The sequence below is a fragment of the Equus quagga genome, chromosome 2 (genome assembly GCF_021613505.1).
Source record: "Equus quagga isolate Etosha38 chromosome 2, UCLA_HA_Equagga_1.0, whole genome shotgun sequence".
Taxonomy (NCBI): domain Eukaryota; kingdom Metazoa; phylum Chordata; class Mammalia; order Perissodactyla; family Equidae; genus Equus; species Equus quagga.
This window is the reverse complement of record NC_060268.1, coordinates 61237156-61250969: the sequence shown is the minus strand read 5'-3', so window position 1 is coordinate 61250969 and position 13814 is coordinate 61237156. Positions and strand designations below refer to the sequence as shown.

The 13814-nt window shown below is 39.9% G+C and overlaps 1 protein-coding gene across 2 annotated transcripts in view; it reads right to left on the bottom strand.

Annotated features, from left to right (window-relative positions):
- The window catches only part of PIAS1 (protein inhibitor of activated STAT 1), a 112671-nt gene extending 110093 nt beyond the window's left edge, over nucleotides 1-2578 (bottom strand). For both annotated transcript variants that reach the window (XM_046653708.1, XM_046653709.1), the window contains exon 1: nucleotides 2530-2578. In XM_046653708.1, coding sequence (XP_046509664.1) covers nucleotides 2530-2553 — 24 coding nt within the window. In that variant the 5' untranslated portion in view covers nucleotides 2554-2578. The remainder of the gene's footprint in view (nucleotides 1-2529) is intronic.
- Nucleotides 2579-13814: the final 11236 nt, after the last annotated feature.

The following is a 13814-nucleotide window of genomic DNA, read 5'->3' as shown; positions in this document are numbered from 1 at the left end:
CCACAAAGAAAAAGCCATCAGAAAACATAATTTCCAAAAGGAGTATCTTCCAAAGCTTACTGCACAGAAAATTATATATATACATTCTCAAATAACTTAGGTTGGCCTTCCTAAGATCATCTCCCCCCTCCAAAAAACAGAACAGCAAATCTAATCACAATCAAGTATTAACAAAACTTCAACACAGCTAACACCAGCTAAGCAATTTATCACAGCTCCTCATAGTATTGGGCGCACACAATGACAAACCAGCATGTCAAAACAGTTAGTAGAATTTGAAAAAAATGTACAACAGGAAGGTAAAAGTAGAAAACAACTCCTCTGGAAAAACTCAAGTAGATTTTGGAAGAGAGCAAAAAAGGAGACCAATTTTAGAAAAATAATGTTTCTCCCAAGTGCTTAGCGTTTATCTGATACAGGCTCATTTTTGTAAAGAGAAACTTTACCTAACAAGACTCACACCAGGGACCTGATCTACCCCTGAAGGCACTTTCTTAAAATGAGAAAGAACAAAGGAGGAAATCTCCCAGCATGTGCTTTCCATACCAGTTTCTTTGGACAGCATCAAGAGTGACAACATAGCCAGCACAAGCTTTTCAGCTGTACTCTGTGGTCCATGTATAACAGAACTGATTAGCTATCATTCAAAAGGATACCAAACAACATAAATATTAGAAGGCAAAGCTTACAGCAACATAGTGACTACATTTTAAGAATAAAACTATAGAAAACATTTATCTTAAAGTTGTGCACTTTTTTACTTCAAGAGTTAATTATCTCCGAATACTAAAACTCTTGAGGCTTTTTCATTTCAGTCAATAGTTTGAAACTGGAAAAAAAAGAAGCAACCATCCTAAATGTGCTCTTCCTTTAATTAATTTGTAATTAGCCATAAATTTTAAAAGAACGACACTCAAAGCCAGTGCCTTAATATGCGAATTTTGGAATGTTAACACTGCAAAATTACTGGGGAAAACCATCTTTCAGCGATGCTTTCCACAGAAAAACTCTCCAGAAACAAACCTGACATTTGGTTATTCTAGAAGTTGTCGCTTCCTTATAACGGAGAAAAAAATTTAAACAATTTTTATTAATTATAAAAAGAGGACCCTCCTCCAAAGATTTACACCTGCATATCCCAATCTCCACTGTGACAGAGATGTCAGTTCTCTGGGTCAAGACATAACCAGCTGCTTGGATCACACACAGGAAGCCACGGAGAAGGGAATATCGCGTTCACAGCCTCGAAATAATACGCGTTAGTTAAAAACTGCTTGCTACTAAACCAAAATTATTCAAGCGGAGCCCCATTTGTCACAATCCAATCATAAGGGTTCCACCCCCCTCCCCTGCTTGTGTAGTGGTATATCTGCTTCGGTAAAGAAGCCATCATCAGGTAAAGAAGATTGGGGTGGGAGGAAAAGCGGGGAAAAGGGGGCACCCTTTCATCCAATTTCGCGAGGCGTGAGTAATTGGTACAGTTGAGAGGAACGGAGGAACGTTCTATTTATTGGGGGTTGAAGTAGGATGAGGGGAGAATTTCGTTCAAATCAACATGGCCAGCAAGATGTCCCTACAAACAAAAGGCAACGGGGGGATATAAACACGAACCATTCACCTCCATCAGCTATAGCATCGCCATCATGGTGTGTGCAGAGACCCCCAAAGGCTCCTCTCACCCTCCACGACAGCCAAAGGAAGAGAAGGAGAAGAGGGGAGAGGTAGCTGCTGCCCACCACCCACCACGGCTTCCAAATACACACGGCTTCCAAATACACACCCTTCCAGGGGGTTTCTCCCCCCGGTTACCCAGAATCAGAAAGAGTAACGTCCCGCCCAGGCAGACTCCCCCGCCACCCCTCCGCCGAACCCGAACGCCGGCCCGAGGCTCACTAAACTTTCCCAGAGCTTCTCCCCACATCCCCACGCCACCGCCCCGGGATCGCGCTGCGCACAAGCGGGGCACCCCAGGCGCCTCCTGACAGCGGGCAGCCGGGGAGAGCCGAGTCCGGGGCGGGGGCGGCAGCGAGCCGCGGAGGGGCGGGGCGGCCGGAGCCAAGTTCCCGGGGGTCTGAGCAGAGCGCCTGACAGGAGCCCGGGACCGCAGAGGAGGAAGAGGAAGCGGCGGCGGGGAGCTTTCCCAATCCCCCCGACACGAACACCCTGCCCCAGCCCCCGCTCCCCATGGGGGCGGGGAGGCTGCCTGGAAGGTGAGGAAGCCGGGCCCCCGGGACGGCCGCGGCCCCCACCTCCCGACTCGCGATCTCTTCCCCCGCCACCCCCGCCAGAGGCGCCCACAACAATAACACGCCGGGGACGACCCGTCAGCGCCCCCGAGGCACCCGGGGCCCGCGGCCCGCCGCTGCCGGGCCCCCTCAGCTGGGGCCGGGCGCGCCGCTCCTCCCCACAACTCCAGGCCCGGATGGAGTCAGGCCCGAGCGGCCCCCCAGGGTCGGACCCATCCCCCCCGGCGCCAGCGGCGCCGTCTCCGCGGCCGAATATTAGAAGTGAATTCGAGCTGCGCTTTACCTTTAGTTCCGCACTGTCCGCCATCTTGCGTCTGTCAGCGCAAGCGCAGTGAACCTCGCCGGGGGCCGCCGCTAGACCCGCCCCTCTAGCCAGCCTGGCCCCGCCCCGGCCCGTCCCCTCTCGCCCCTCCGCCTCCTCGGCCCGCCCCCGGCCTCCGCCCCGTTCCGGGCGCTCGGAGCCCCGCCCCGGGCACGTACAGCTGCGAGACAGCCACGTACTATTTAAATAATGGCGCCAAGCGGGGAGATTTGACAGTTACTCCCCCCTAGGCCTCCCCGCCCCCCATCGTCGCCCGGCCAGCGCCTCCAGGGACCGGCTGGAGCGAGAGGGCTGCTGGCCTGAGCCCCGCCCCTCCGCGGCCTGCGGAACGCTTCTGCAAAGCTTGGATGCCTGCAGTCACAGGAACGATAATACCCCTTCCCCCAAGCAGCAAGTCCTTTTCGGCACCTGCTACCTGCGAGGCTACACGTGGGCTAAAAATAACACTCCATTACATTTAAGGATCACCTGACGAAGTGTTTCCAGGTCTCTTAGCTCAGATCCTCCTCATGACAACGCGGTGAGGTAGGCAGGGAAGAGACTCCTGTTCCCGTGGCGTATTTTCAGAAAGAAAGCTCAGAGAGCAAAAGTGACTTGCCCAAACATGTACTTAACAGGGGTGGCCTACGACAAAATTCTGAAGGCTTTCATTCATTTACTTCTTTGTTTCAAGTAATTATTTAGTGACTGTGTACCGGCCCTGTTTCTAAGGGCTATATACACATTGGGAAATTAAATACAACAAAGTCCCTGCCCTCCCATGGTTCCCTAATGGGGGAACAGACCAGTGAACCTGTAAGGATACAATTACAAACGGAGATGAGTACCAGAAAAGCGTGAATGGTCCAGTGAGAGAAAAAGGGACTGGGAGGAGATGTCCTTCATCCTGGGAGGGCGGTCTCCTCTAAATTCACATTTAAGTAGATGTGATGAAAGAATTATTTGAGACCTTCTCCTCTCTACTAAAAGCCTCCTGTATGTCCTCTCCAACCCCAACATTTTGCTGCTCAACTTTGCCTCAGATCTCATGGAAAAAATTAAACGATAAAAGATAATTTGAACTCTTATGTTCTCACCATCAAAACTACTGGTATAGGCATAGCAGCATTTGCGATACTACGAATGAAGCGTCTTTGTGCCTATGAAAGCCGGTCCCTCCACCAGTGACCTGGATTCCTTTGCCTCCCACATTCCTAATGATTTTACTACTATAATTACCTCACCTTCCAGCATCATTACTTTTGCCCCTCTCTATTAGATTACTCCTATCAGCATATAAACATACTGAAATTCCTCCCGTCTAAAGCAAACCTCCCTTGACTTCAGAATCGCCTCCAGAACTGCCCTATTTCTCTGCTCTTTACTGCAAAAATTCTCAGAAAGGTTTTTCAAGATCTGTCTGCAGTGCTTGTTCCCTTCCTCACTTCATTCACTTCTCAGCCTACTCTGATGGTATGACTTCCCTCATCAAGATCACTTATCAAGATTACTATTGATCTCCATGTTTCCAAGCCAGTTGCCAATTCTCTATTCTTATCTAAACTAAACTCTCAGCAGAACTGCAAACAGTTGACAAGCTTCCTTTCTCTTAAAACACTTTTTCCCCTGAACTTCCCTCAACATCTCACTGTCCTGATTTTCCTGTCCTCTCACTGGGCCTCCTTTTCAAAATCCTTTGCTGATTTCTCCTCTTTGGCTCAGTCTTAAATGTTGCAGTGTTCCAGAGCTCAGTCCTTACCCTCTTCTCTATTTTACTCTCGCTAGGTGATTTCATCCAACTCCTGACTTTAAGTCTATAAACTGATGACTTTCAAATTTCCGTCCAGCCCAGATACCTCCACCAAAACCCAGGTTCACAAATCCAATGGCTACTTAATATCTCTACTTCGTGACTCATAGTCATCTCAAACTCATCATGTCAAAGAGAACCTTGATTTGACCCCCAATCTTGCTCCTTTCCCAGTGTTCCCAGTGGATGGCACCATTATCTACCCAGTTGTTCAAGCCAAAAATCTGGAAATCATTCTTGGTTCCTCTCTTCCATTCACCTCTCACAGCCAATCCATCAGCCAGTCCAGCTGACTCTGCCTCTAAAACAGATCCCAAGCCAGTCCATTTCACTGGATCTCCACTGCCATCACCCTATCCCAAGCTGCCATAATTTCACAAACAGACTGCTGGGAAAGCTGTTTACCTGACAGGACCACATTATGACTTTTGTGGCCCTAGGCACTTTTGCCTTCTAGGGACAGTGGTATAATAAAAAATATAATTCAACTTTGTCCCTGATTCTTGGTACAGAGCACCTAAAACCCTTGAAATTTCCTGAGTGATAGGATTGTCTTTTGTTGTTCATGAGTCCCTTTCCACCACTCCTGAGTCTATGCTAATGGGGTAACTCAGAGTGGGGCTCCTAGATAGCTTCAGGATGGGGGCTGGTCACGAGAAAGACCAAACTAGACTAGAGGGATGTTAGTGAACACAGGGAAGTCCTGGGAGGTGAGTGCCCAGAGAGGGCACGGAAGCTCTGCATCCCCTCCCCTCGTGTCTTGCCCTATCCATCTCTTCCATTTGACTGTTCCTGAGTCGTTTCCTTTAAAATAAATTGGTAAACATAAGTAAAGTGTTTTCCTGAGTTCTGTGAGTCATTCCAATGAATTATCGTACCTGAGGAGAGGATTGTAGGAGTCCTCAAATTTGGTCAGTCAGAAGCACAAGTGGCCCATAGGACTAGTGACTGGCATCTGAAGTAGAGGTAGTCTTGTGGGATTGAGCCCTTAACTTTTGGGGTCTGAGCTTACTCTTGGAGTTAGTATCAAAATTGACTTGTTAGATATCCAGTTGGTATTGGAGAATTGGTATGGAAAGACACCACATGTTTGGTGTCAGAAGGAACCTCAGAGACCTCTTTTTCCATAAAAAAATATTAAAAATTATATTTTACTACTGCCTTGGTATAAAGAGTACTGTAATCCAAGCAAGTATACTTTTTTTCTTGTGATTTTGAAGATTTAAAACATTTTTGTGGGACCCTAAGACTATTGTGGTCTTCACCCAACACATAAAAATTAACTCAAAATGAATCATAGACCTAAATATGAGTTAAAACTATAAAACTCTTAGAAGAAAAGAGTAAATTTCTATGATCTTGGGTTAGGTGTAGCTTTCTTAGATATGGATCACACATATATTATTGGTAGGAATGGTATAGCCACTTTGGAAAATTGTCTTTGAAAACTAAAAATGTACTTAGTGTACAACTCAACAATTGCATCCTTGGACATTAGTCTTAGAGAAATGAAGATTTATTTTCACACAGGAGTTTGTACAAGAATGTTCATAGCAGCTTTATAAGAGCCCAAAACTGGAAACTATCCAAATCTCCTTTAATGGGTAAATGGCCAAACAAACTGTTATACGTCTATACCATGAAATACTACTGAGCAATTAAAAAAGAAAACTATGAATACACACAACAACTTGGATAAACCTCATGGACATTATGCTGAATGAAAGACAATAATCCCAAAGGATGCTTATTGCATGATTCCATTTATGTAACATTAATGAAATAACATAATTATGGAGATGGAGAACAGACTGGCTGCCAGGGGGTTAGGGATAGAGGGAGAGGATGGCTCTTACCAATGTCAGTTTCCTGGTTTTGATATTGTATTATAGTTTCAAAAGATGTTAACTTTGGGGGAGACTGGGGGAAGGATGCATGTGACTTCTTTATACATTTCTTTGCAATCTCCTGTGAATCTACAATTACTTCAAAATGAAAGTACATATATATGTAGAAGTGTGTCTGAAAAGTATACTTGTGTGTGTATATACATATGATGCAATATATCAAAAATTGTGGGGAGAGGGACATTAGCAAAATGGCAGAGTATGTAGCTTCAAACTCTCATACCTCCACAGAAATATTGAAAAAACAACCAGAAACTCTCAGACCAACCTTGTCAGAACTCTGGAAAACAGTCAGAAGTTTACAGCAAATGCTATAAAAATTATTCAAGCAAATGCTGAATCAAAAAAAAAAAAAGGCAACTTTAAAAATGGTAAGAAAACTTTAAGACGTTTTTACTTGCCCCTGCCCTACTGACTCAGCAGCAGTCTTAAAGCTGGCAGCCCACCATCCCAGGGTAGAACCCTGGCTTCTGGCAATCATTGTGTTTTTCTGTTTTAATCTGTCTAGGGGCTAGCTGAAAGACTAATGCCAGGCACTCGTCTCTGTTTTGCCTAACCTGGAATCCACAACAGAAAAGCAGCAGGCATTGCTTGAAAACAGTGTAAGGTGAACAACCTACAATTGCCTAGGCCAAAGGTCATGGTTGGTGCATACAATAGACCACCTAAAGCCCGGGAGTAAAAGCCTGGGAGAGAAATTCACTGGAAATTGGGACACTCAAATTCAAAAGTGCTCGTGAACACAGGGTCATTTAGAAAGCCACACATGTGCCTGGGATATTATGCATGCTCAGGAAAGACTGAGAAGATATTAAGATTCCACCACTGGCTGATCTAGATGCTCACTCAGTGCAATCAGGAAGTGAAGACTGAAGAAGAACTTCAAATGGCTTCGCTAAGTATTAAAAGGATGCCCACACACAGAGCCAAACTGCAAAGATTGGGAAAGGTATTTTCTTGTTGTTTTTTGTTTTAAGTTCCCAGTGTTCAAGGATATATCAGTAAGAACACTGGCTGAACACAAACTGAGACTTCAACAGTCGAGAATAGCAAATACTGGGGAAGAGACAATTTTATTTCCAGAGATAACACATTATAATATGTAAATGTTCAGTTTTTGAGCACAAAAAAACCCCACAAAAGATACAAAGAAACACGAAAATATGGCCCATTTAATGAAAAAAGTAATTGACAGAAACTATCCCTGAGGAAGCTCAGACATTGGACTTAGTTCTACAAAGACTTTAAAAGCCACTGTCTTAAATATTTTCAAAGAGCTAAAGGAAACCAGGAAAATGATTTTTGAACAAAATGAGAATGTCAATAAAAAGATAGAAATTATTAAAAGGAACCAAGTAGAAATTCTGGAGCTGAAAAGTACAATAACTAAAACGAAAAATTCACTAAGATTTGAGCAGGCAGAAGAAAGAATCAATAAACTTGAAGATAAAACAATTGAAATTATCCAATCTGAGGAGCAGAAAGAAAAAAAAGAATGAAGAAAAGTGAACATCCTAAGGGAACTGTGGGACACCATCAAGTGGCCCAACATATGTATTTCTAGAAGAAAAAGAGACTATTTGAAGAAATAATGAGCAGAAACTTTCCAAATTTGGTGAAATATATGAATCTACATATCCAAAGAGCTCGATAAACTCTGAGTAAAGTAAACTCAGATTGATCCACAAGACATATTATAGTCAAACTGTCAAAAGTCAAAGACAAAGAGAGAATCTTGAAAGCTGCAAGAGAAAAATGATTTATCACATACGAATATCTTCAATCAGACTAACAGCTGATTTCTCATCAGAAACCACAGAGGCTAGAAATCAATGGGATGAAATTATATTTGAAGTGCTAAAAGAAAAAAATGCCAAATAAGAATTCTATATCCTGCAAAACTATCCTTCAAGAATGGAGAGGGGCCAGCCTGGTAGCATAGTGGTTAAGTTCACGCTCTCCACTTCGGTAGCCTGGGGTTCATGGGTTCAGATCCCAGGTGTAGACCTACACACTGCTCATCAAGCCATGCTGTGGAGGCATCCCACATAGAAAATAGAGGAAGATTGGCACGGATGTTAGCTCAGGGCCAATCTTCCTCAAACACAAACAAATGCATGGATCTTAGAAACATACTGTTTATAAAAGAAATGATCTAATAAAATATAATACATCCTTTATTAAAAAGAAAAGAAGAATGAAGGAGATTATAAGACATTCCAGGATAAAAGCCAAGAGAGTTTGTTACTAATAAACCTACCCTAGAAGAAACGCTAATGAGAATCCTTTAGGCTGAAATGAAAGGGTAGTAGACAGTAACTCAAAGCTATGTGAAGAAATAAAGAACACTGGTAAAGGTAACTACATAAGTAAATATAACGGTCAGTATTATTGTACTTTTGGTAAGTAACTTCTTTTTTTTCCTATATGATTTAAAAGACAAAAAACACAAAATAACTATAAATCTATACATTGGCACACAATGTATAAAGATGCAATCTGTGACAAGAACAATATAAAAGGGGAGGGACAGAGATCTGTGGGAGCAGAATGTTAGTATATTACCGAAATTTAGTTGGCACCACTCAAATTAGGTTGGAAAATCACTAAAATATGTACAGAAAAGGAAAGAAGGGAATCAAAACAACACTACCAAAAAATCAACAGATACAAAAACGGACAGTAATTGAGGAGTTAAGGAATGAAACGGATAGAAATCATCCAGAAAATAGTTAAATGACAGAAGGAAGTCCTATCTTCTCATTAAATGTAAATGGATTAAATTCTCTAGTTAAAAGGTGGAGATTGGCAGAATGGATTAAAAAAACATTATCCATTTATGTGTTATCTACAAAAGACAGTCTTTAGATACAGAGACACAAAGAGGTTGAAAGTAAAAGGATAGGGAAAAGATATTCCATGCAAATAGTATCCAAAAGAGAGCTGGAGTGTTTATGTTATTATCAGACAAAATAGATTTTAAATCAAAGAAGATTATAGGAGGGGCCAGCCCAGTGGTGCAGCAGTTATGTGTGCACATTCCGCTTCGGCGGCCCGCTGTTCACCGGTTCGGATCCTGGGTGCAGACATGGCACCACTTGGCAAGCCATGCTGTGGTAGGCATCCCGCATGTAAAGTGGAGGAGGATGGGCATGGATGTTGGCTCAGGGTCAGTCTTCCTTGGCAAAAAGAGGAGGATTTGGTAGCAGATGTTAGCTCAGGGCTAATCTTCCTCAAAAATAAATAAATAAATAAATAAATAAAAGGTTATAGGAGACAAAGAAGGGCATTAAATATTAATAAAAGGGTTTTTTAAAAATCCATTCTGCCAATCTCTGCCTTTTAATTAGAGTTTAATTCATTTACATTTATGTTGATGAAAGGTTTAATCCATAAAGAAGATATAACACATATAAACATATGTATACCTAATGACACAGTCCCAAATTATATGAGGCAAGTACACATGAAACATTCTCCAGGCTAGACTATATGTTAGGCCACAAAACAGTTCTTAATAAATGCAAAAATATTGAAATCATACAAAATCTTTTCCAACCACGATGGAATGAAACCATAAATCAATAACAGAAGGAAAACTGGAAAATGCACAAATATGTGGAAATTATCACATGCATAAACAGCCAATGGATCAAAGAAGAAACCACAAGAGAAATTAGAAAATATCTTGTGACAAATGTAAACAAAACACAACATACTAAAACTTATGGGGTGCAATGAAAGCAATGCTCAGAGTGAAATTTATAGCTATGAAGGCCTACATTAAAATAAGGAGAAGGATCTCAAATCAATAATCTAATTGTACACCTTAAGAAACCAGAAAAAGAAGAGCAAATTAAACCCAAAGATAGCTGAAGGAAAGAAATAAAAAAGAATAGAGTGGAGGTAAACAAAACAGAGAGTAGAAAAACGATAGAGAAAATCAATAAAACCAAAAGTTGCCCCTTGAGAAGATCAATAAAATTGACAAATCTTTAGCGAGACTGACTAAGGAAAAAAACGAGAGAAAACTCAAATTACTAAAATCAGAAATGAAAGAGTGGACATTATTATCAACTTCATGGAAATAGAAAGGATTTTAAGAGAATACTATAAACAACTGTACTCCAACAAATTGTGAAACTTAGATGAAATGGACACATTCCGAGAAACACACCATCTGCCAAACTGACTCATGAAGAAAGAAAATCTGAACAGACATATAACAAGCAAGTAAATTGAATCAGTAATGAAACAAATCCTCCCAACAAAGAAATCCCAGGACCAGATGGCTTCAGTGGTGACACCTATCAAACATTTAAAGAATAATTAACACCAATCCTTCATAAACTCTTCCAAAAAATTGAAGAGAGGGTGATACTTCCTAACTCGTTCTATAAGATGAGCATTGGCTTGATACTGAAGCCATGCAACGACATTATAAGAAAACTACAGACCAATATCCTTTATGAATCCCTTGACTAAATTTATCCTAAGAATTTTGTTATTTTTGATACTATCATAAATGAAATTATTTTCTTAATTGCCTTTTCAAATTGTTCATTGCTAGTGTATAGAAATACAGCTGATTTTTGTATGTTGATTTTGTATTTCACACCTTCGCTGAATTAGTTTAACTCTTAAATGGCAACTTTTGTGTTATATAATTTACCACAATTAAAAAAATAATAAAACAAACAAACTTAAAGGAAATTTATAGCCATATATGCCTTTGTTAGAAAAATTAAAAGGCTGAAAATCAATTATATGTTTCCATGTCAGGAAGGTGTTAGGAGAACAGCAAGTCAAACTTAAACTAGCAGTAAGGAAATAACAAAAATGAGAGCAGAAATAAAATTTAAAACAAATATAAAATAGAGAAGATCGACAAAGCCAAAAATCAGCTATGTGAAAATTTTAATAAAATTGGTTACTGCCTAAGAAGATTGATCAAGAAGGAAAAACAAGAAAGAAATTATCATTATCAGGAATGAACAAAGGATCACTACAGATCCTATAGAGACCAAGAAAGATAATAAAAGGATGCTATGAACAGCCTGATTCCAACACAGCTGATGATTTACGTGAAATGAGCAAATTCCTTAAAACATATAACTTACCAAAACTGACTCAAGAAGAAATAGAAAATGAGAATAGTCCTACATCTAGTAAAGAAATTGAATCCACTATTTAAAATCTTTGAAAACTCCAGACACAGATGATTTCACCAGTGAATTTTCCAAACAGTCAAGGAATTATAAGCAATCTTGCACAAAGTCTTCCCAAGAATAGGAAAAGATATAACATACTCAACTCCTTATAAAGCCAGGACCTTGAAACCAAAGCCTGACGAGGATATTATAGGAAAAGAAAAGTATAGACAATTCTCTCTCATTCCTATGGTGGCAAATATCTTGAGCAAAATATTAGCAGTATAAAAGTATAATAGAATATAACCAAGAGGGATTTATTCTAGGAACACAAAATGTTGTTTAATGTTTGGAAACCAACCATTTTAATTTACCACATTAACCAGAAACAAAAAAAGAAAAATCACATGATCATGTTGACAGATGCAGAGAAGGCATTTAATAAAAATTTAATACCTATTTATGATACTAACTTTAGTAAACTAGTAATAGAAGGGAATTACTTTATATGATTACAAGTATCTACCAGATCTACAAAAATCTACAGAAAGCATTGTTAATGGTAAAATATTGAAAATATTCCTTTGATAATGGGAATGAGACAAAGATGATAAGGTAAGTAGAAGAAAATACCAGGATTAGAAAGGAAGCAATAAAACTGTCATTCACAGGGAGTATGACTGTGCCTAGAAAAAAATCTAAAAGAATTCTCCAAAAAACTATTAGATATTAGAATTAATAAGTGAATTTATCAAGTTCACTGGATGCAAGGTGAGCTAACAAAAATTGATTATATTTCTACATATCAGCAATAAACAAATAGAAAATGTAATTCAGAAAAAGATGCCAACTACAATTACATTTTTAAAATAAAAAATATCTTGGAACACATCTTAAAAAAAAGACCTCTGCACTGAAAACTATTAAGCTTTTGCTGAAATTAAAGAAGATCTAAATAAATAGAAGGATTATACTCTTTTCATAGATTTGAATATTCAATATTGTAAAGATGTCAGTTCTTCCTAAATTGATATATATTCAGTTGGAATATATTTATTGCAATTGCAGTCAAAAATCCTACTAGATTTGTTATAGATACTAAAAAACTGATTCCTATATTTATAAAAATGCAATGATTCAGGAATAGCAAATGCAATCTCACAAGGAACAACCTAAGCGGAGACCTCACACTACAAGATATCAAGACATCATAAACCTGCAGTGATTAAATCATTGTAATACTAGCACAAGGATAGATGAATAGACCAACGAACAGAAGGAATAGTTCAGGGGCTGGCCCCGTGGCTGAGTGGTTAAGTTCGTGCACTCCGCTGCAGGCGGCCCAGTGTTTCATTGGTTCGAATCCTGGGCGTGGACATGGCACTGCTCATCAAACCATGCTGAGGCAGCGTCCCACATGCCACAACTAGAAGGACCCACAACAAAGAACATACAACTATGTCCTGGGGGGCTTTGCTGAGGAAAAAGGAAAAAAAATACAATATTAAAAAAAAAAAAAAAGAAGAAGAAATAGTTCAGAGACACTTGGGGAAGGGATGACCTCTTCAATGAAAGATATAGGTCAGTCAGATATCATTTAGCAAAAAATGAATCTTGACCCCTATCTCAAATCATACATAGAAAGCAATTCCAGATAGATTATAAATCTAAACAGGAAATGCAAAATAAATAAATAAATCTTCTGTAAGTTAACATAGAAGAATATCTTCATGACCTTAAGGTAGGCAGAGATTTCTTAAATAGGATACAAAAAGTGCCAACCACAAAGGAAAACATTAATAAATTGGAGTATGTTAAAATTTAAAACTTCTTCATCATAAGACACTATTAAGAGAGAGAAAAGTCAAGCCAATAGTGGGAGAAGATATTTAAAATACATGTATCCAACAAAAGAAATCATCTAGAATATTATATTAGAAATTTATAAAACTCCTTCAAATCAATTTAACAAAATAAAAAGCAGACAATCCCATAGAGCAAAGGAACAGAAGACGAATTGGCGCTTCACTAAAGAGCATATTCCAAATGGCCAATAGATATGGCGGCCAAATCTTAACCACTACACCACCAGGGCTGGCTTCCCTTTGATCCTCAGAACTCCCAATTATCTTCCAATAAATTTTCTTTTCTTTTTTAAAGTGGATTTCCTTGCATACAATCAAGAGTCCTGACTGAAGCTTCATTCTCTTGTTCATTTTTTCATTTCACTTTTCATAGTATATAACTACTTTATTCATTTGTGTGTCTATGCAGTGCTGACTCATACCTAAGAATAAGCTCCAGGAGGTCAGGGTTCACATCCGTCTTGTTTTCCACTGTACTATCCCCTTCACTTAGAACAGGGCCTGACATACAGGAACTCAATAAATGCCCAGTGGA